Here is a 22347-nt window from a genome sequence, read left to right as displayed (position 1 = left end):
TGTGCTATGTCTAGAAGCACCAGACAGTAGGCTCTAGCCACTACCAACTGCTGCATTCTCTCACCTTCTAGCCTCCTCTCAAGGGTCTACTGTGGATACAGTAACCCTTTGTTCCAGTATACAGAGTCCCCCTTCTCTTGAGAATCAGGTGTCTCACTAGCTACTTGCCTCAGGCCTTGCAATGTATGGTCTGAAAGCTGAGCCTGTCTTACCTCTCTCTTTGTAACTCTTCCCAGCTCCCCATTCCACAGGAAGTCTGGTATTCTCTGACAGCAGTGCCTCACTGTCAGCTTGGGTACTACTACTCACCTCTGCCCTTGCAGTCACTCTGTCCAAGGGAACATCAGTACTCAGAAGCAGTTGTGGCTCACTTTCAGTTTCACTGCTACAGGGTAGCTCCCTCCCTGAAGTAACCACCTCACCAGTCCTGTCTGCAAGTATGTGGTCTGTCTGGGTCACCCCCAGGCTACCAGACCCACATGCTTGTCTCAAAGCCTGAGTGCGTGTAACTGCATTAACACATGATACTGCCTCATCAAAATCCTTCCCTATCAGGACATCTGCAGGATGGTAGTTTGGTACCCCTGTTGTCTCAAGACAACCTACTGTTGGTATTTTGTCCTTCCAACTTACTGGCTCCCTTACCTTTTGTTCCTAACCTTACCTCTGTGGATATGTATATGCCATATGGCCCCACCGGTTGCATTCACAACACTTAACCCTAGGTCCTGGATGTGTACCTGGACTGGTAGCTTCCCCTGCTACTGTCAGATTCTTTTAGGGCAGTCTGGGCTGCCCACCATGGGTTCCTTTAGACCAGTGAGCAGTACTGGGGTTCCCTTAACTGTGCAGGGATGCCCTGCTTGCTAGGTATATGTCTCCCTTCTTCCCCAAGATATTGGAAGTAGCACATTGTCTATCAGCTAACCAGATCCTCATATCCTGAGGCAAAGTGCTAAGGGCTTGTTCCCTCACCAAAATATCTGCCAGCCCTTCAAAAGTTGTGATCTGACATCCACTCACCAGCTGATGAAAATAAGTGCTTAGTTCAGCAACATATTCAAACACACTTTCACAGGAACCATACCCAGAGCCTTTGGTCAACATCATACTGTTTACATACCCTCTCAAACATATAAATGAAACTATCAAAATTATCCCCCTCTGTAAACTGTGGAAGAAATTTACTGACATTTTGTGCTTCTGGGGTCCAGTTACTCCCTTCCCCATTACCTCCATGTCTCTGACATAGAGTCAGCATCTCCTTTTCATGTTGCCTCTACCTCTCCTTCTCCACAGCTTCCATTTCCAAGCACCTGGCCTCCAACTCAAGTCTCTTTAGCTTCAGATGGATTTTAAGTCCTCTGCAGAAAGGTTGAGCTGTCCATTCTCTAAGTGTTGTACATCTCCACGGCCAGTCAGATTGTCCCCCTGGTTGCTATTTTCTGCTGCAACTGTGACCAAAGCTGCAATCATGTCTGCTTTAGTCAGGTTTCCAAGCATCACTGTTTAGACTGGCACATCTCAACCAACCGGCTCCTTGTCAGCTTAACATACTTTTCTGCTGACATGCTTACCTGCTCTCGTTGACTAACTAAGCCAACAAAATAAATAAATCTGGAGCATTTCTCCCTGGGCCTCCGCTGAAAACAGGATCTGTGGAACCTAGTCGGACATTCCCGGTCAACAAAAGTTAAATAAAAAAATTAAAAAAAAAATAAAACAATTGTGATCTCAGCTCTGAATATTCAATGAGTGGCTGATTTACAGTACAAAAACACCTTCAGTGATCACTGTACACAAGCTACAGGCATTCACTATCCACACCACTACAAGCCAATTAGTATGTGATATGGCTACTCACCACTTTCAAACAATTAATATCTGATATGGATATCCCAGCAGTGCCAAACAATTAATATGTAATGCTCACTCACTGCCCAAGTAATCAGGAAGCCTCAATCCTCACCAGTACACCAGTGAGGGGAATGCACATTGAGAAAGATAACAAGTACACACACAGTAAAGTACAACTTCCCTTAAGAGCACACATAGATAACAGTCAGTCTGGGGCTGGTTTCTCCCTTTCTCTCCAGATCCCCAATAAGACTCCCCGGTGGCACAGCTATAGGGTTCAGATCCCAGACAAGTAGTCAAACCAAAACCTGCAGTACCCTCTCTGTCCAACCAGCTATTTGTGTTCCTGCCCAAATAACTGACACACAACACGCACACACACACACACACACACACACACACACACACACACACACACACACACACACACACACACACACACACTGTTACTATTACTGTCATCCAAATAGTAAGTGTAACCCAGGGCAAAGGCTATTCTGGAGTGGCTTAGTGCAGTATCACTAAATACATGCAAGTACTCCAGAGCTGAAATCATCTCTACACAAAACAGCCACAGTTGAAAGGTTTAAAAATATTTAACAATAAATAATAAAAACACAAGACAATACTTATTACTTAAACATGATGACATTACAGAGTTCAGAAATCATATTCATGAGGTTCTTTCACTCCAATAATAAAGTGCTTGTTTTGGTGTTACTGATAGAATTACTGTTATATTAAATTTATTCTCTGGCTTATACCTGAATGTTTGTTGTTCTTTCATATTTACTTGAAGTGTTGTTTTAAACCTCATGAATATGTTTGTAAGTAGAGGTTACCTGGAAGGGTTGTTAAAAGAATTATTCATGGAAGTTAAATCAAAAAGGAAAAATGGTTATTTCATTCCCATTCCCAGTTGAGAGGGCTGTCCATTGAACATTCAGAGGAATTGTCCTAATGGGCAAATGGAGTATGCTAGTGCCTTTATTACGACATTTAATGTACATTTTTATGAACTCAAGGCATCAGTTTTAAAGAATTGGAGGCTGATGTGTGATGAACCCTCCATTTTTAATAAATTTCAGGATGGGATTAGGATAATAGCAAGGAGAGGTAGGAATATCAAAAATCTTATTGAAAATTGCTGCTATTTTAGTAGAACATCTGGAGAAGGTATGAAAAAATGTAGGATGTGCAATTTCTGTAAGCATATGTATCAGGGGCAACATGTTGAAATTAATGGTAAAAAATATTTAATTCATCATGAATTGAATTGTAATTCGAAGGGGGTAGTATATGTGGCTAAGTGTAAACAATGTCCAACCTATTATATAGGCAAGACTACGAGAGCCCTCAAAGAAATGGTTTATGAGCATCTGTATGCTATAAAGAAGGTTAATTTAACTAATGCACTGGCAAAACATGTGCATATTCATAGTGAGCATAATTTCGAGTTTTGTGCTATTCAACAGGTTTGGGAACAACCCAGGGGTGGTCCATGGATGCCACACTTGGAAAAAGCTGAATTAAAGTGGCAATTGTTATTGTATTCATATTGCTGGCTGGGACTTAATGATTATTGAGCATTCTGTTCATCAATCATAGTTAAGATTTTTTATCCATTTCGGTAATTCACTCACTAGTTAATATTCATTAATATATTTATTTCTTAGTATGTTTGTTTATTTACAGGTAGTACAAACATGTAGGTATGTTTTATGATAAATGCTTTTTACATAAAAAAATGCTGCTTTTAGAATTTATATGCATAAATTTGTATTTTTAAAATATATATATCTGTATGTATTAAGGATTTGATATTGTTGATATGAAATTTTTTTTATGATAAGCAATATTATTTTTTTAAATGTATTTATGACATCATTTCCTTTTTTTAAGGCTGGGGGTGGGATTTTGTAAGACTTTTTATAGCATTGTTTTTTAATTGTGGATTGGTCTGATGAAGTCTGGTATTATGCAGATGAAAAGCGCTTCACCTAATATTTAATTAAAGTTATTATCTAATATTTAATTAAAGTTATTATAGAAGTAGATTTTTTGCCTGTGACTTCACTTTTTTATCTTAATAGTTGTATAATGCCTTGCCTGTTTCTTTTACTTTTGTGCTGTAGCCCAAATACTGCTGCATTAACTGCATTAACTGTAGTGTATAATTCATCAAACAGTTGGTATATCTGATGCTAATGTATGAATCTGATAAAAATTATTTAAAAAGTTGTTGCTAACCTGCCAAAGCTATAACCAAAACTGTTTCCATCAAACAAAATCCTAAATAAAATGATTTATACAACAGTGGCACATACTTTAACACAAAAGGTAAAAACTGCATTGGTATCTGAAATACATTTAATGTGGCTGTGTCATAATTCTCTTCTTGTATTTGAACTCTTTTATGCAATGTTTTCAGTGGCATGTTTTCAAGTTGTTAGAATAAACTAGAAAATTACTAATACTGTTTTCATTTGTGTTACATTTGTGGTAAAGATTTCTTTAATTTGCATATTTAACTTTCAATGGATGTAGCTATTTTTCATATATTGTTTTTGCATGACCATGTATGTGTTAACTTTGAGAATGTTTGTATGCCTAAGAAGGCAAGTTTATAAGTAATGCCTGATAGACTGTTTCTTCTTTTCAGTTTTGCAAAAGAAAGAGATTGCTTGGTTGACTGATTTTATAGAACTATGGATGTGTTATGTAAGTACACTGTCAAAATTGTTTAACTTACTATTTAAGTATTTTTATAAACCTTTGCATAATCTAGGGGTAGAAAACTACCAGAACACTAACAAATAAAATTGAGACAGAACATTAGCTCAAAAGAGAGAGAAAATCAAATGGGTTTATCACATATATCTTACCTGAAATAAAACATCAATGTATAAATAGGAATAGTGAATTAATTAGTCCTGTGCCTAAAGGATTGCTGTAGGATTCTGTTTCCCTGATTCTTTTCTGTATACTGAAAATCAACTAATTGCAGGTTGCAGTCTTTCCTAAAATTAGGATCATTATTAACTGAAGTTAAGCTATGTTATCTTACTGAAAGCAAGAATGTGCTTCCTTGTATGGCCCTATATGCCATTTCATGATGAGATATTTTACATACAATATTGGGATCAGTCTGTTAAGCACCGCCATGACACTATTGTTTGTTCAGTGACTGCAATATGAAAAGCACCTCAAGAATGAAACTTAAGAGATGTGCTTTATGTTACATTAAGAACAAAAAATAAAAGAGAATAATTTGCAAAATATGGCAGTAATGTAAACATACCTGTTTAGTGAGGGGAAACAAAACATTTTGGTTTAACATTTTTAATCTTTCTCCTTTAATTTCGAATTAACACAAGTCATTGAAACTAAATAGTACATTTCAGTTAGAAAATGGGATGGCTGCCATAGAGGTTTTTAAGAGTGCAATAATCCGTTGGTTGTGTGACTACATTCTGAATGTCTGCTGATGACGTTTGAGGTGTTGAGTATTCTGAGTGGTTAATTGTGCACCACATGTCTTAGGACTAGTTAGCAAACTGTGTATATGTACTTATGCAGTATGCATCCTTTTCATGTACAAGGTGTTAATCATCAGAGATAATAGTATTTTGTATAATGACGATATAAATGTATCATGATTCATGTAAAGATGACTGTTAATAGACGAGACAAGTTTGTTTATTGCTAGTCGTTCCTATTTCTGCTGAATTATTTGTTTTCCAGTCATGAGAATAATTTTATTTTGGTACAACTATGCAATGAAATTTATAAATTTTTCTGACACCACTGACATCATTACTTGGGATATAACAGGGAAATTAATTTTTTATTTCTACAGCAGAGCTATTCAGTGTTCTGAAAATGTACTGACTTTAGACATTCTGCCAGGAATGCTGACATTCCTATTCAGCATTTCTTAATTTTGGAATTCTCCTTGCCTTGGTGCATTTTAAAGTGCAACAATCATCAAATTGCTTTGTATACATTTATGCGACAATACTAATATTTCTAAGAGTGATTTACTCTTAATCAGATCACTGTGAGTCATACGCTAATTAAGTGTAACAGAAGTCTGCAAAAGATGATTTTCTAAGATCCCTGGCCTGAGTGATTAACTTCTGCATCAGAAATGATCTGATTATGCTCAGAATAAATGATTGTCTTGCTAGTTATCAAATGATGATAAGTGCATACAACTAAACAGTATGCTATGTAGAAAAAGCACTACAGTGTGTGTAAGGTAATACATTCTATTCCGGGCATGTAGCAGTTGTTGGATATCAAAATACACAGAAGAATTATTGCAGACAATTATTTAATCATTCTAATTTGTTTAAAATACATGTTTTTTTTCTTCTGGTTGGAGATGAAAAAAATCAAGCATATTTTTATTTGGCATGTGTTTCTTTGTGAAGCTAAGACTACCAAAGCATCTGTCAAAGTTTTTTACAGTAATCTGTAGGCATTTGTGAAAAACACATTGACCATTTCATAAGATCTACATAGTTTCAGTTGTGTGAACTCAATTTATAGTGTTACTTAAATCAGAGTCCTTCTATGTGTTTTGTTTCTTGGTTTTTCACCCTTATACTTTATTTTTTAATTTTATTTTTATTATTCCTTTTTTTTGGGGGGGAGCAGGTTAACAGAGTAACAGAATAACAATTCTTAAATACAAGTGCTTGTTTTCAGGGCAGACTCAACAATTCTGATTAAGTTAAATGACCTGCCTAGAATCATAAAGTGCAAAGAAATTATAAATGAAGTAATATGTTAAGTTTAAGGTTCATCTGTAGCTTTTTGTTTGAAAACAATATATTCTAGCATTATATAAATATGCCTTAATTCTGTCTTTGCATTATATTTAATTAGGTCTGATTACAAATTAGACATACATGCCTTGGAATGGGCATTGACAATGCATTATGAAAGAAAAGAATATCATTCATTCATTCATTCGTCAATACTGTCTTTATCCATTTCAGATCTGTATGAGAACCAAAGCCTATACTGGTGTTCATCAGGTACACGGCAAGAAACCCCTTTCTCATTCACCCACCATTCACACAACTACAGGAAATTTGGAGGGTCACCAGTTTAGTTACAGCATGTCTTTGAGATGTCGGAAATGGAAGTACCTAATGAAGATTGCATTAGAAATTGAAGGGACATGTAGATTCCATACAGTAGGCTGATCAACTGGGAGCTGAGCTGGAGAATTAAGTACTGTGCTTAATTATCACTAACCTTTGTGCCGCTGTGCTGTGGCAGGAAAGGTTCTGGACCCTGTAACAACCCTATAGTTCACACTATTCCTTACATTGCAACCACTGAGCCATACAGACATTGACTTCTAACAAGTATTTGGTTTGCATAATTCATGATGGCATATTAGGTAATTTACTGGGCTTGCTCCTGTTTCATGGAATTTGCTGACAAAAAAGATCAAACTAGTAACTTAGAGGATTTCAAAAGAAATAAGTAATTAATTCAATATCTAAATGGTAATTATAAATATACATGCCTCACTACAGACTAAATAATGCAGACCAGCACATAGACTTAAGAAATTATATTCTGGAATCTCCATTTGTATAGATGATCAGTTGGTATAACTTTTATTAAAATGAATATATAACTTTTCATGTAAGTAAATAGAGTTGGACTTAGTTGTTTCTCCTTTTAGTGGCATTTTTATCTCATTGACACAACAATGCTAATTATACCTGTAGAACTAGCTGTGGGCTGCCTTCTCCCCTTCAGGCTGATAACACTTGAAAGGCAAACTACACATAATGATTTTCTTTTGCTGTACCTTCGTAGCACTGAATCACTGAATGTACATTATTCAGTGCCATGATTAAACAGTTACCTATTAAAAATGCGAAACCGCAGTTGCGTGAATATGGAAATGTCGCCACATATTGAGCAAACCACAAAAACACCGAACGTCCTGAAGTGCAAAATTCAAAATAGTTGGCCCTTCTAAGTGCGAAATTCAAAATAGTTGGCCCTTCTCCGGTATAGCATTTTAAGGTAAGTGTGCAATAGCTATGGACCTTAGGGTTAGGGTGCAAGTTAAGTTAAGTGCATACATAGTAATATATGTAAGCTTTAGTTTAGGGTTAGAAGTAGGGTTTTGTTAAGTGTACATATGTGAATTAGTTATTTTGTTTGGGTAGGTAGTACGTAGCGGGTGGTGGTGTTGGCCAACTATGCCGATTCAACATTTTGAATTTCACAGTTCAGGACATTCGGTGTTTTGGCAGTTTGCTCAGTATGTGTTGATGTTTCCGTATTCGTGTATGTGAGGTTTCATGGTTATAATATAGACCCTATTAAACACGTTAAATATAACAAAATGATTTCAGATGAATGAAGTGCAAAATGCTGCTTTTCTTGTTAAGCTGAAAGGATTTTCTGACATTTAATTTTCTTTCTGAATGATAGATCTAGGCAGTTGTATATCAGCTTCATTTGTGACAGTCACGTATGAGGCATTTATTTTTTTACACTTATTTAACTGACTGCTTGTAGATAGTAACAAAAACAACCAGCAAACAGCCTGCAACACTCTAAGGAATCTGTGTTCACTTTGGTGGATATAACAACAATCCCACCACTTGAATAAAGTAGAATTTTCCATTTAATCACAAAATAAAATACTTATTCACTTAAATAAAAAGCATTAAATGTTTAAGTGTTGTCTGTTGATATAGACATCATCAGACCAAACAAATGTTAAAAGTGAACTCAGTTATAAAGAATCCACTCATTATCACACCTACAAGCAAATCAGTCAATGGTTAACAGCCTCATCCTTGGAAACAAATTGTTTTAAAGAACCATATACACATGGAAAAGGTGAAGTAAACAGTATTAAAAATGCTATCGTTGTATAACTGTAATAAATACAAGTTTACTATAAGTGCGAACATAAAGATTAAAGAATACATGAAAAATAAAACTACATACACTGCTAGCCCTCAATTTTTGTTCACTACTAATAGAAACTGATTCATTTAAACCCGGAGAGCTAGTCGCATTCAGTCTAAGTTGCCATAACATTTCCTGGTGGTACAATTTATTGTGACAATCACCTGCAAATGGGTAACACTGAATTTGCTCCAACACAAAAAATGTAAATCTTTTAAAAGCAACCTAAACATTAGAGTGTCTTGCTAGAGCACTCTTACAATCATTGAGCTGTATAATATAATTATGTTTGTAAATACATTTATAAAGTGCATTTTTTGTCTTTCCCACATAATATGTAAGACCAGGTTCACAGGTCGCAAGGTATACCACCCTTCGTGACCCACAGTTCCATCTTTCAGACACTTCACTATTATTGAACTTAATAGGCAAACTACCCTTATACCCCATATTAATAAAACTGCACTCTGGACAGGGACCACACGTCCTTGTCACACCAATACCAGATTTGTTGCTACTCAATCTTTCCAAATGTGCTTTAAAATTGGGCCTGTTTTTATAAATAAACATAGGTTTGTCTAAAAGCAGTTCTTTCAAATCAGAATCAACTTGTAACAGTGCCCATTTATTCAAATAATATTTTCATTTTCTTTGACATTCACAGAATAATGCAAAACCATCCTATTCAGATTAAGGCCACCTATGTTGTTCTTTACTTTCTCTGTTTGTTTCAAACCACATTTGATAATAGATGCAAATTTGTTATGCCTCTCAGTCCAGATTTCTTGCCTTATATTGTTAACCAAGGTGCTTGGATATCCACAGTCTATAAACATAGACCCCAATCTGTCAAAGTTCTCAAAACATGTTGTATCCTCAAAAGTTAAAAATGATATCCTGATGTGCTGATTGATGACCACACCCCTTTTTTGATGGAAGAGGTGAAAGCTCGTAAAATGCAAAAAAGTTTTACAGAAGGTTGGTTTCTTATGTACTTCTGTAATAAAATTGTCATTCAGCCAATTTCTAAGAGTAATGTCCAAAAATATTGACTATGTCATTACTCTTAGAGAACATAAAGTCAAGAAATGATGTACTGGTCTGCACATCAGCCATAAAAGACACAAACTCTGCCTCGGACCCAGTCCATATTATGAGAAGGTCATCAGGGAACCTGAAATAAGTAATACATTTTACAAACAGGGGGAGCTTAAACAGTATATCAGTCTCCCATTTTAATAACACAACATTGACAAATGTGGGGGCGCATTGCTGCCCTCATTTCTACTCCAAGGGTCTGTCTATAAAACTCCCCCTCAAATGTTATAAAATTACTGTTTAATACCAGGTCCATGAATTTGATAACTAATTCATTATCAACTGGTGACAACTCTCCAAATTATTTAACAATGTCCTCAATCCAGCTTAGTCCAACATCCTGAGGAATCATGGAAAATAAACTGTGTATATCACATTTAATTTTCTTTCTGAATGATGGATCAAAGCAGTTGCATTTCAGCTTCTTTATGACAGTCACCCATGAGACACTTATTTTTTACACTTATTTAACTGACTACTTGTAGATGTTAATGCCTTGTGGTACTCAGCAGGTTCACTGCAATAATGGGTTTGAAAAGAAAATCGTGTCCTGGACTGCTACGTATATCTTGCTGAGCATAGCACTTAAATTAATTTGCCTAGGAAAAGCCCACTTACCATTGTGTTTGCTGCTCTTCCTTCCTTTGCATTTGTGCTATAAGCCAATGGTTTTGTAGGCTAAGATTTATGTTAATGTGTAGTGTCAGCAACCAATGAAAAAGCAGATGAGCATGAGATGGCAGAAGCTTGTCAATGCTGGATAGCATAGTATGTGAATGGGGAGATGAAGAGTCCTTGCAGTTAACTAATTCATGGCTTACAGACATACCTCTCAACTGTACAGATTTTTGCAGAATGTACAGATTTTGGCTTCATATTTTTGGTCCATTTTTTTCATAAAGTTATGGTTTTCTAGCAAAAAGATTGAAGTTGGGAAGTAAAGACAGACATTTGAGTTTCAGACTTCAAATCCTTCAAAAAGTTAATGCCAATGCAAAACTTGTTATTCTATCAACTTTTCAAGTTTCTAAGAGCAATATTTAAAAATTGTCCCTATTTTTGGACCTTTGTCTCACTTTTTTATTTATGGCTTTGTCCAGATTTCTTGCCCTAAGAGGTTGAGGGGTATGCTTACAGAAAGCAAATTAATTTAAGTACTATTTATAGCTGATGAAGACTGTACTGAACTGATGTCAAAGAAAAGAAACCATTCAGATTCTGAATGTAGTAATTCTGAATGTTGTCCTAAATGAATGTATGCAGCAGCATAAACGAGAAGACTCCTCAGAAAAAAATGCAATCTTCTAGAGAACAGAGTGCAGTAAGTGAAGAAAGGCACAGATAATATGTAAATAAATAACTGTATACATTGTTGAAGAAACACTGTCTATATCACATAATATCCATATAAGGTATATATATATATATATATATATATATATATATATATATATATATATATATATATATATATATATATATATATATATGCATGCTTGCATTTGGTTATGTCAAAAAGGCAATGAATGAGTCAGTTATTTAATGGAGATAAACATTTGGCAGTTTGCTGCTACTGTTGACTTGAGCATGAATTCACAATTTGTTTTATATGGTGATTTCCCTTTTGTGGAAGTTATGAGATTGCGTAGTTAGTATACATAAATATATATAGATATCTATGTCTATCTATCTGTGGTGGTGTAAGAACATACATCCTGTTATTTTTATGGTTTTGTGCCTTTGGTTTGTAAGTTATTTCAAAAGCAAGTTTGCATTTACACTCCCTCCCTTCTGGGGGTGGCCTTCCTCCTTCATAGATCACTAGTCAGTCTTAGGTTATTAATATCCCAAGTAGATGTCTTACCCCTGAAGCAATGGTTGGGGGTTGATCTCTCTGGGAGAAATGGAGGCTGTTAATTGCTGACTGTTATTTTGTGCTTATGTCAGTCTACAAGTACTTATTTCTGTTTCAAGTCTTCTACTATCAGGAAAAGTATGCACATATTTAATTAAAATCAAGGATACATTTGTATTTCAATCAGACTTGATTCCTGCAAGCATAGTGTAAACATTTACAAAACATGTTCAAACATATTTTGGATAGGTGAACTATGCTACAAAACAGGAGCAGGTGTCACTAGAATGGAGAAGGACAGTTGATTATTTCTGAAAGTGATGAGAGAATTTGTGAAAGATATTCTGCATGGTCAGAAAAAGCATCTTTTTTATTAGCTTTTGAGAGAACACATCTATGGCATCATTAGTTATGATGGCTTATTGACATACCTTGCAATGCCTGAACATTAAATAACAGAGTGCCTGCCTTTAGAAACTGTAGTAGATGACAAAAAGTGGAGTGTTCAACTCAACATGAAGTTAGGACCAAAAAGAAAAAAAAAACAGGGTATTTCTCTGCTTTTTCCGCAATTCCTAAAGTTACTTACACATAAAAATACTAGATTCATTTAAGTATCTGTGATATCGGCTGCAAATTTTTAAATAAATCTCAAACCGTCATATGGGAACTTTCATTATTGGCTTTAAAAGTGACAGTGTGGATTAATAGATGCTGTAGTATACAACTGGTCCATTTTTCTAGCTGCACTGTGCCATTGGTCCTCTAAATGGACTAATAAAACAGAGCAGCTAGAAAAGCAGATAAAAAGCACAGATGCCCACTATGCCATTGTTTGGATTTCTTTTATTTTTCTAGATGTAGTGTGTCATTGGTCTTTTGAACAGACCACTATCACGGCAAGCAAAACAGACCAATAACAAAGGCAAAGATGCACAACCACAGAAAAAAGGAAAAATAGAAACAAAATGACCACCCAGTAACCAAGACAGTTTATTCCTCTGACGTTTCGGCCAAGAAAAGCCTTCAAGGAGTAAATCTTTCTCAAACATACACCTGCCTTAAATATACATGCCAATTAAACAATTACATACCTACTTACACATTATAATAAAATCATTAAATGAACAGTCTCCAATTATACTTTAGATTTAACCCCATAGGGGCTAAAGTATCATACTTCAATATATATATATATATATATATATATATATTTCTTAAAAAGTAATTTATTTTTAATGTCCACAGAGTAACATGAGTACAAACTTTCATCATTAGAACTACACATCACATTTGATAGTATTATTATTAATATACCCATTACTATTGAATAAATTCTTTAAATGCAACTTTCTCACAAGTCTAAAGATATCACATTTAATTTCATGAAGTCTTGGTGTAACTGTGGGTATAAATTTCAAGCCCCAATTAAGAACGGCATGTTCATAATTATTTAGAACATATACAGACAAATTCACAATATATGAGTCACAAACATCAAGAGGTGGTAAATTATCATTTACCTCTTTTATAATAATGCTGTTGTTGATAGTCCCTTTGCTAAATAATGCTGGGTTCTCTTTGGCATTTCTTCCCCTGAAATCCTTCTCATTGAATACAGGAGTCACTCAGGAATGTCCATTGGAACTGTTCCTCCTGTTGAGCCCTTGGGAGGGGCTGAAAAACATTCCTTTTCTCATTTTCACCATCCCACGATGAATTGAAGCTTTCTGATGCAGAAAATGATGAATTAACATGTCAATGGCCATTTCCTCCTTCTTCTTCAAACCTCACATGACTACAGGACTATTTCTGATTGGTTCTAGTTAGAAAGGCTCTACCACTATCGTAGTCATGGATGTCTCTAAGAAATTTGCCTTTCTTTCTTTCCACAATCTCCCCTTCATAGGATTTCAGCCTGACATTAATATCAGTCAAAAAATTATCCAAATATTCCATATTCAAATTTGTTGTCCAAGTGGAGCAAGTAAACTTAATTTGCTCCCTTAATTCCCATTGTTGCACCTTGTCCCTTTCCAACAATGTAGTAACCCACTCTACAGTACATTTGTGGGCTGCTGCTACCCATTACTGATGGAACTGTTTATCTGCCTCATTCTGCAAATCAAAAAGCAGAGACGGATCTTTGTATGCCCTCAAACATCTGGGAGTAATGTCCAACTCAATATATTTCTTTAAATTCTGAATGTTCAGAAACACAGCAATCTCCCTCCACATCAGTCTTTCCAGTTGATCAAACAATACCTTGTTCTCCAATGAGAGGGACGAGGTGAATTTATGACCCACAGCTGCAAAAGGGTTACTGCACCGTTTGTTCTGGTCTTCTTCCCATTTGTCCCAAAATCTGGGAGCTGGTTCTCAATCAGCAGTGAGATTCCCACCAATATTATTATTAGACCACTCACCGGATTGGATAAAAAAATGTCCAAGGACCATTGAGAATTATCCATGTTAGAATCACGAAAAGTGTGTTGCAGGTTAATATTTGGATCACTGACCATAAATCCAATGAACTCCAAAGATGCACAGCCACAGGAAAAAGGAAAAATAGAAACAGAATGACCAGCCAGTAACCAAAACAGTTTATTCCTCTGACATCTCAGCCTTCAAGGAGTAAATCTTTCTCAAACATACACCTGCCTTAAATATACACACCAATTAAACAATTAAATACCTAATTACACATTATAATAAAATCATTAAATGAACAGTCTCAAATTACACTCCATATTTAACCCCTTAGGGGCTAAAGTATCATGCTTCAAAATATATAGACTCCTTAAACAGTAATTTATTTTTAATGTCCACATTGTCATATTGTGCAACATTTATTTTTTCCAGCACAATACCTACTAAACCTGCAGATCTACCATTATGTACCTTATTATAATGCTCAGCTACAAGCTCTCCTTTTTATGCCTAATAATGTCTCTTATGTGTTCCATTAACCTGACTTTAAAAGGTCTTTTGCTCTCTCCCACATAACATTTATTACAAGGACATCTGAGGGCATAAAAAATGCCCTCAGTGTCATACCCATAACAACCACTAACATTAAAGCTGAGACCATTAATTTTACTAAAACTGTTTACTATATATTCACAAGCTTTACATCTGCCACAAGGTGTGGTTCCATATTGTGTTAAAGCTATTGCAATATTTACAGAGGGAGTCACAAATTTGCCTATAAAATCCTCAACACTTCTTCCCTTATTATAAGATACGATAGGCATACAATTTACCCACTGTGAAAAATCTTTCAAAGACAAGTATCCCCAACAAAACTTCAACAAATCTACTAAATACAAACTATAACAACTATATGTTGTCACAAAATAAATATCTTCTTTTTTACTGTTGCCTTTCAGTGTAACATTATGTCTACACCTTTTTCCATTAAAAAATTATCCACTAACATATTCTTTAATGAACTTATCCCAACATTTATCCAATAGGTCACTACTATAGCCTCTAGTTTTGAACATGCATATAGTCGTTTTCATTTTTATTATGTAATGTTGATCATTATTACGCAGTCTATACAGGCAAATAAATTCTCTGTAAGGTATAGCTTGAAGAGTATGAGGTGGATGGCAACTCTGAGCTTTTAAATATTGGATTCCACTCTCAAATTTTCTATGTATTGATGTTCTAATATTTTTTCCATCATTAATATCAACTAGCACATCTAGATAAACTTGTTTACCCACCTTCAACCCATCAAATTCTAAACAAAATCTATTCCATTGTAACTCCATCATAAACTTACCTAAATCATCTTCACCTCCTTCACATAAAAAAAATCAGGTTGTCAATAAACCTAAAGTATTTTACCACATGATTTTGGAAGAATAACAAAGGAAAAACTAGAGCCACTGCAATGCTGCAAGCCTGCTTTATTGGTGTTCTGGTACCTCGGCTTAACACCTTCAAAGGAATATTTTAACACACATCATGCAGCCATTTTAAACACTCATAAATTAGTGTGGACAATTAAATAATTCCCTAATTAATTAAATATCCTGAAAGTGCTAACAAGTTTACAATACTCCAGTATAAATTTGTATTTACTTATTTTTTTGTCTGATGGTTTTGTGTTAATAACCATGGCAGTTGGACACGCCTGTCCTATTGGTCCATTTTTCTAGCTTGGTCCTCTGAATGGATGAATAAGAAAGTGCAGCTAGTAAAATGGACCAATAACACAGGCAGCTGGATACCCACTGTACTGTTCATCCATTTTCTTAGCTGCACTGTGTTGTTGTTTTTGGTCTACTGAACATTGCAACAGTAAGTGTAACTTTTAAAATGGCCAATAGTAGAAGCTCACTGTAATATTAGCCTATTTTTTTCTAGATGCATGGCACTGTTGCTCCACTGAATAGACCAGTACCACAGAGTAAATAGAAAACCAGAGCAATTGCATAGGTAGCTAGAAGCCCATGGTGCTTTCACTCCATTTTTCTACCTACAGTGTGCTATTAGTTTGTTCAGTGGACTGCACAGTATAATTAGAAATCAGTGGTGATTGTGCTAGCTATGGTTTGCCTTTGACAAGCTCTTGTTTCATTGGCTCAGATTCTGACAAATCAAAAAGTACACGTTTTACAAAACAACAAGGTTTGATGTTGAGGTTAAGGAAGAGAAAAATGTGACTTTTAATATATCTCTTTTTACATTATATGAACTTAATTTGACAGTATGAACTACTGCAGATGCTTTGGGATAAAAGCAACTGGTAGAATGAGGGGATGTTTGGAACTTTGAAAGAGGATGACATTGTAAAAATGGTATCTTACTCTAAAAAATTGTTTATATTTATGCTGTTGAGTTTAGGAACATAAGTGTTTTTGCTACCTCCATATTTGTAGCATATAATACTGAATACCTTTTCAATGTCTTATGGGGTGTAAGAACTATATTAGTTTGGACATCCTATATAGCAAAGAAAAAGAGGGTGTGATAAACATGGTCAACATTTTTTAAGGCTTCTTTATCTTAATAAATATCAAATCATTTGGGACTGGTAAGGATATGGAAAACTTCTGTTAGGACAGAAGATATTCCAGTAGTTGGTCATTACACAGAGAAATTCTTTACTTGAAAATTGAGACCTGACATTGTTTCAGAAAACAGGCAGGCCAAGTATAAGAAGATAGAGTTAGTAATATTCAGATGAGTGAATTGTTATTAGACCTAGAGAATGGCATGCTTTATTGCTGAAAAGGAAGAAATAGGAAAAACCTGGTAGATAGCAGGATTTTCTAACATATTTGTTTGGCCATAAACTGTGATGAAGTACAAAAATGTAGCAGATTGACCACACTTGCAGACTGAGGCCTGGTATTTCTTCTTTTAATAAGATCAAAGGGTTGTGTGAGTTTCATTAAGATAGATAACAGATTCCTGGCTTTGGGAAAATTTTTTGAACAAATTATTGTAACTTTTTTGTTGCGTACATGCTTACAAAGAATGTGCCAGTAACTGAGGTATAAATGTCATTCATCCTTCAGGATAAAGGCAGTCATAGTAGCTCTGTTGTCTTCCTTTTCAAGATCCATAGCTGCTCGGCTGAAAAACATACAATGAATGTAATGTAGGGCTATCATCCACTTATTTGTATGGCATAGCCCCACAGACAGCATTACCCCCCCACACACACACACACGCATACATACATCTCAAACAGACAACTACTGCAATGTCCATGGTCATCAGTGAAGATTATTTAGTGGCAGACATGAACTTCAACCTTTTCCAGTAAATATTATTCTCCTCTGTTGGCTGAGCTTTCAGCAACTCAGGATACTACTCAGAGTTTGTAAGAAGCACCTGGCTCAGATAGTGTATAGGTTATGTTGATAATTAGGTTTTTGTGGAAGACTTGGGTTTTTCATTCTGCATTGGAAAGTTTATGGTCATGGGTAGATTTTAAAGGAAAGGTGCAGTAATCTGAGGTGAGGTTTATATCTCTTTATGGTATACTAATGCCTTCAGGCATTTCTGCAGTTACATCCTGCTGATGCCTCTAAGCATCAGCTATTGCTTGCTCATATTTGCACTAATAATTCCAAAGCTATGTTTCATACAAGGTATTAGAAGATTTCATCTTAAAGCCTGCATGATGGCAAATATAGCTGTATTGATATTTGATCTCTGTCTAGTATAGTTAAAGCAATAGTAAATATTATTTGTACAGTATTTATTGGCATTGTAATAATTTTCATATTTCTTTAAATATCTCAACAATGAAGAAATGGCTACTGAGAAATCAAAGCTGTTTATATAATGTTACAAAAGTAATATTTACTGTGCTTATTTTGACATGTAAAATCCAGTTTAAGACCTAAAATTGAGTGAATTCAACAACTGTAAAAATGTCTTTGTGTCAAATACTTTCCTATTTACAGTTGTCTAGTAACACTTATGGTTCGAGAGATACGAACATTCTGATCTGTGACCAGCTCCACTGGAGGGAATAAGGGACCAAGTGTTCTTGACTTTCATTTGATTTGTCCCTGTTTTGCAATATTTTGCATATGTATGAATGATCATTTCAGTATTTTAATTAAAACAAGCTTATGTTCTTCACTAGGTACACTAGTTGACTTTCGGCATACCCTCTGACAAAAAGAAGCTTTTTTGCAATGGAGGTATGTCTTTAAATCCAAGATACGTACACCAAGATAATGTCTGCCTGACTGGTACATTTATGGCTTAATACAGTAAAACCATTTTCACATGTTGACTTAGGTATTATAACTGCCCTTAATATGAAAAGAGAAATATTTTAATGATACAGCCTTTGAAAAAACAAATGAAAATGCTGTTGTGGAGAAACTACGATATAAAGAGAAAGATAATTTCACATTTTATTATTTCTAAGCAAGAAGAAAATGGCTTTCTTTCCTTTCAGGAATAAGGCAGTGAATAAGAAACAATGCAATGTTTTTGCATAATGTAAATTAATCAGCTGGTACACTTAAGCATATCACCCACCGCAAGATTCAGAAACATAGTGCAAACAAAGGATATGGTGCATTGAGTATAATATGCCAATCCATCATTAACATGATTCATAAACTTAGACTGAGCTAATGACAAGTAGCACACAGATGAATATGAATGTATTTGAATCATGCACATGTAAACATAGTACCTTCTACAAAAGCATGTGCTATAAACATGGTTTTGTAGCATGACTGCAGAGTTTAGCTAAGCATAGAATAAGTACTGTTTGCTGTGAATGATCTTAAAAACACTACAGTGGATATTATCTGCACCTCATATCTTCCTTAACAGTAAATATTCCCTACTGCACTGTGCTGTCACGTCACATAGTGATCCATAAATGTTTTGAATAACAGCACAGCAACTCCAGTTAGCATAATTTGGTAATGCGTGTATCTCGTCCTGTGGGAGTGAGCCCACTGATGTTCCTCTAAGTTAGTGAGTGGAGATAAGTGTGGCTGTGGTAGAAGATTAACTGAGGCACAGAGAATGGTGAGGCAGGTAGCACGCATCTTGCTAAAGGTTCATAGGTAAATACTTGGCTAGCTACCATTGCAGGCAGTTTTAAGCCTAGCCAATTTCCCTTTCAAAGCTGAGAATCAAGCCCAGTGCCTTGTGACTGTGAGGTCAACAAATTAACCATTATACCAAACCCCAACCCATAATGTAAAGGAGAAGAGTGTTTTTATAGGTATTTTCAACATTTTTCATTGATGTTGTTCTCAGCTGATTAGTGTTGAGCACATTACTGCGATAAGAAGCTGCCACCCTCCTGTACTGTTAAAGCAATTGTCCGTATGAAGTTCTGGTTCCGTAGTTCATAGGTATGGGACATACCAGTTCACAGATGGCTTATTTTCCCTAAAATATGGACTATCATCAGTGGAGTCATTTGCATGGATATTTCATGCTGTGTGTACTAAGGCTACACAGTGGGTTAATACCATGTACAGGAACTTACTGATTCCACCCATCCATCCACAACCCCTTTTCCCATTATTGCACTTATAGTTGGGGGTGATTGGACAGGTGTGATTTTAGCTGGTGTTTGAGTGGTTTAGGATGTGTGTCTGTTTTAGTAACAGTGGTAAGGAATTCCAGGCTCTAGCTGGGTGTTTAGAGAAGAGGGTGTCATCTGCTACATTGTTGGATTTGGTGACTTCTAGAAGTTTTTCAGATGAGTGTAGGAATCTAATTGGTGTGTACTGGTGAATAAGGGTTGAGAGAGCTCTTAAGACAAGAAAATTGAACACATTTTGATCATTTCTATCTGTAGACACTCACATTTCACTTTTTTACTTTTGGTTTCATTTAATTACCTGATAAGTTAAAGTTTTACAGTTAACTGAGTTTTGTTCTTAATTATTTTCAGGTATGAGGTGAAGATTTGTATTGTGTCACTCATTTGAGTTTCTTATAAATCTGCAGTTGGTTAGTTTTGAGAGATGAAAGTACACAACCTTACAATTTTTAGTAGTGTGGTCTCCATTTCTCTAATGATTTTGTGGATTAATAGTGTATTTTGTATTATATGGGTGCTTGGGCAACCTTCTTTATTTATTTATTTTTTTTGGTTTAATCTTTACTTATGCAAGGATGAAATAACTACCATTAGTAAACAACAACCAAATAAATTAACATCTGATGGATGCCTGGTAGTTCTTTTTAAAGATTGTGCAGGTAGCATAAGTGAAATCATATTTGAAGATATAACCATTTAGTCATTCAAATGATATAGAACCCCACCAAAAAATGGTCTTATGCAGCAATTATATTCAGTCCTAATAGTGATCCTATTTAAACATGTGTTTACTAGCATATTTCTCTCCTAAATCTTAATATAAAGATCAGTGAGACAGTTCTGGCACAGATCCATATATAAATCGAGGAAATTCTGGTTTCACATTTCCAGTCAGTGTTTATCCTATGTATGTTTTCCTCTCTCTTCCCCCCTTGGCTGACCTGGTGTGACTTAGTTTGAACTCTACATTTACCTACAAATCGGAGTCTACAGTACTGCAATTGGTCACCATAACAAATTCAGTTTCTCTCAGCATTTAAGCAGATTGAACTCTACATTTATCTACTAAACGGAGTCTACAGGACTGCAATTGGTCACCATAACAAAATCAGTTTCTCTCAGCATTTAAGCAGATTGAACTCTACATTTACCTACAAAATGGAGTCTACAGGACTGCAAATGGTCACCATAACAAAATCAGTTTCTCTCAGCATTTAAGCAGAGTAGGTTGCACACAAAAAGCATTTTTAAGCTTTCACTTACAGTGCTGTGTAATTAAGCAGGTTACCATTTTGTTGAGCCATAGGGCTCTTTTTTCTACTTGAGTGTTTGCCTCCTTCCCCTGTAACGTAAGTAAACTGACTCTTACATTAAGAGCTATAATACTTACCTTATAGCTTTAGGACACCTTAGGAAACCTTGTAAACTGCAATAGCCCTGCACAAGTAACCCTTGTAAAAATTCCCAAAATTATTTACTGTTGGTCTGTCTTTCCTGCTAAACATAAGTGAAATTACAGTGCTGAGTGCAAGTAACTTACCTCTGGTGTGGTGTCTTGAGTCAATCAGGGTATTCCCTGTAACCATTCCTACTGCCTTCTCTTTTCCCCCACCCCCCTCTTTCCTCAAATAGGTTAAACTGCTACAATTCAGTACAGGCATCATTTTCAAATCTAGGTGCTTAGGATTTCCCTCTCTCTTCCCCACTTGGCTGACCTGGTGTGACTTAGTGTAAGTTTCTTCATTGTATGGATCTTTTACTGTTTTTTGTGTAACTGAATGACCTGCTGCTAAATTCTGATTCTGCACAGACTGCTCTATTTTTTTCATAGGCTCTATAAGTAGCTAGTGACTTTACTGAATTTCTGTGGTAATATTTGTGTTTAAACTGAACCTGTACCTAGAGAAAGTGTATAATCAGAGCTCCAACTTGCTGCATATGTTTTTAATGTTTAAAATGCACACACACACATTGAAGAAGTGCTTTTATGACCTGAATAACTTGGGCTAGCTATACCTGAAGTGCTTTTACTCTCAATTTTCAAGTTGTACAATTGTGAACAATTTATTTAGTTTTTCTGGTATATCTTTAAAATCTGGCAAGTGTTTATTTACTGCATTGCTCTCTTGCTTAGGTTTGTTATGTATAAATCTTAGTTCATTCTGAAGTGTGCTACTTTACCCCCCCACCTTCAAACCTTTCTGAATGTATTATTATAACATAACTGCCTGTTGTTGCCTTCATGCTTACCCTAGAATCTCTGCTTTTCTCTTTTCCTAGTTGAACTCTACATTTACCTACAAAACGGAGTCTACAAGACTGCAATTAGTCACCATAACAAAATCAGTTTCTCTCAGCATTTAAGCAGAGTAGGTTGCACACAAAAAGCATTTGCTAAGCTTTCACTTACAATGCTGTGTAATTAAGCAGGTCACAATTTTGGTCAACCATAGGGCTCTTTTTTCTACTTGAGTGTTTTCCTCCTTCCCCTGTAACTTAAGTAAACTGACTCTTACATTAAGAGCTA

The 22347-nt window shown here is 35.5% G+C and overlaps 1 protein-coding gene across 5 annotated transcripts in view; it reads left to right on the top strand.

The window, feature by feature from the left end:
* RGS17 (regulator of G protein signaling 17) overlaps positions 1 to 22347 on the top strand; it is a 607054-nt gene that overhangs the window by 267009 nt on the left and 317698 nt on the right. For 4 of the 5 annotated variants that reach the window (XM_044059365.1, XM_044059285.1, XM_044059216.1 and 1 more), the window contains exon 1: positions 4525 to 4578. The exons of the other annotated variant lie outside the window; for it this stretch is intronic. In XM_044059365.1, coding sequence (XP_043915300.1) covers positions 4570 to 4578 — 9 coding nt within the window. In that variant the 5' untranslated portion in view covers positions 4525 to 4569. Of the gene's footprint in view, positions 1 to 4524; positions 4579 to 22347 lie in introns of those variants that run through there. 5 annotated transcript variants of the gene reach the window in all.

Source organism: Protopterus annectens, chromosome 1.part0 (genome assembly GCF_019279795.1).
Source record: "Protopterus annectens isolate FY-2018-M chromosome 1.part0, PAN1.0, whole genome shotgun sequence".
NCBI classification, from domain to species: Eukaryota; Metazoa; Chordata; order Ceratodontiformes; family Protopteridae; genus Protopterus; species Protopterus annectens.
Note: the sequence above shows the minus strand (reverse complement) of the source record. Positions and strands in the feature narration are given on the sequence as shown.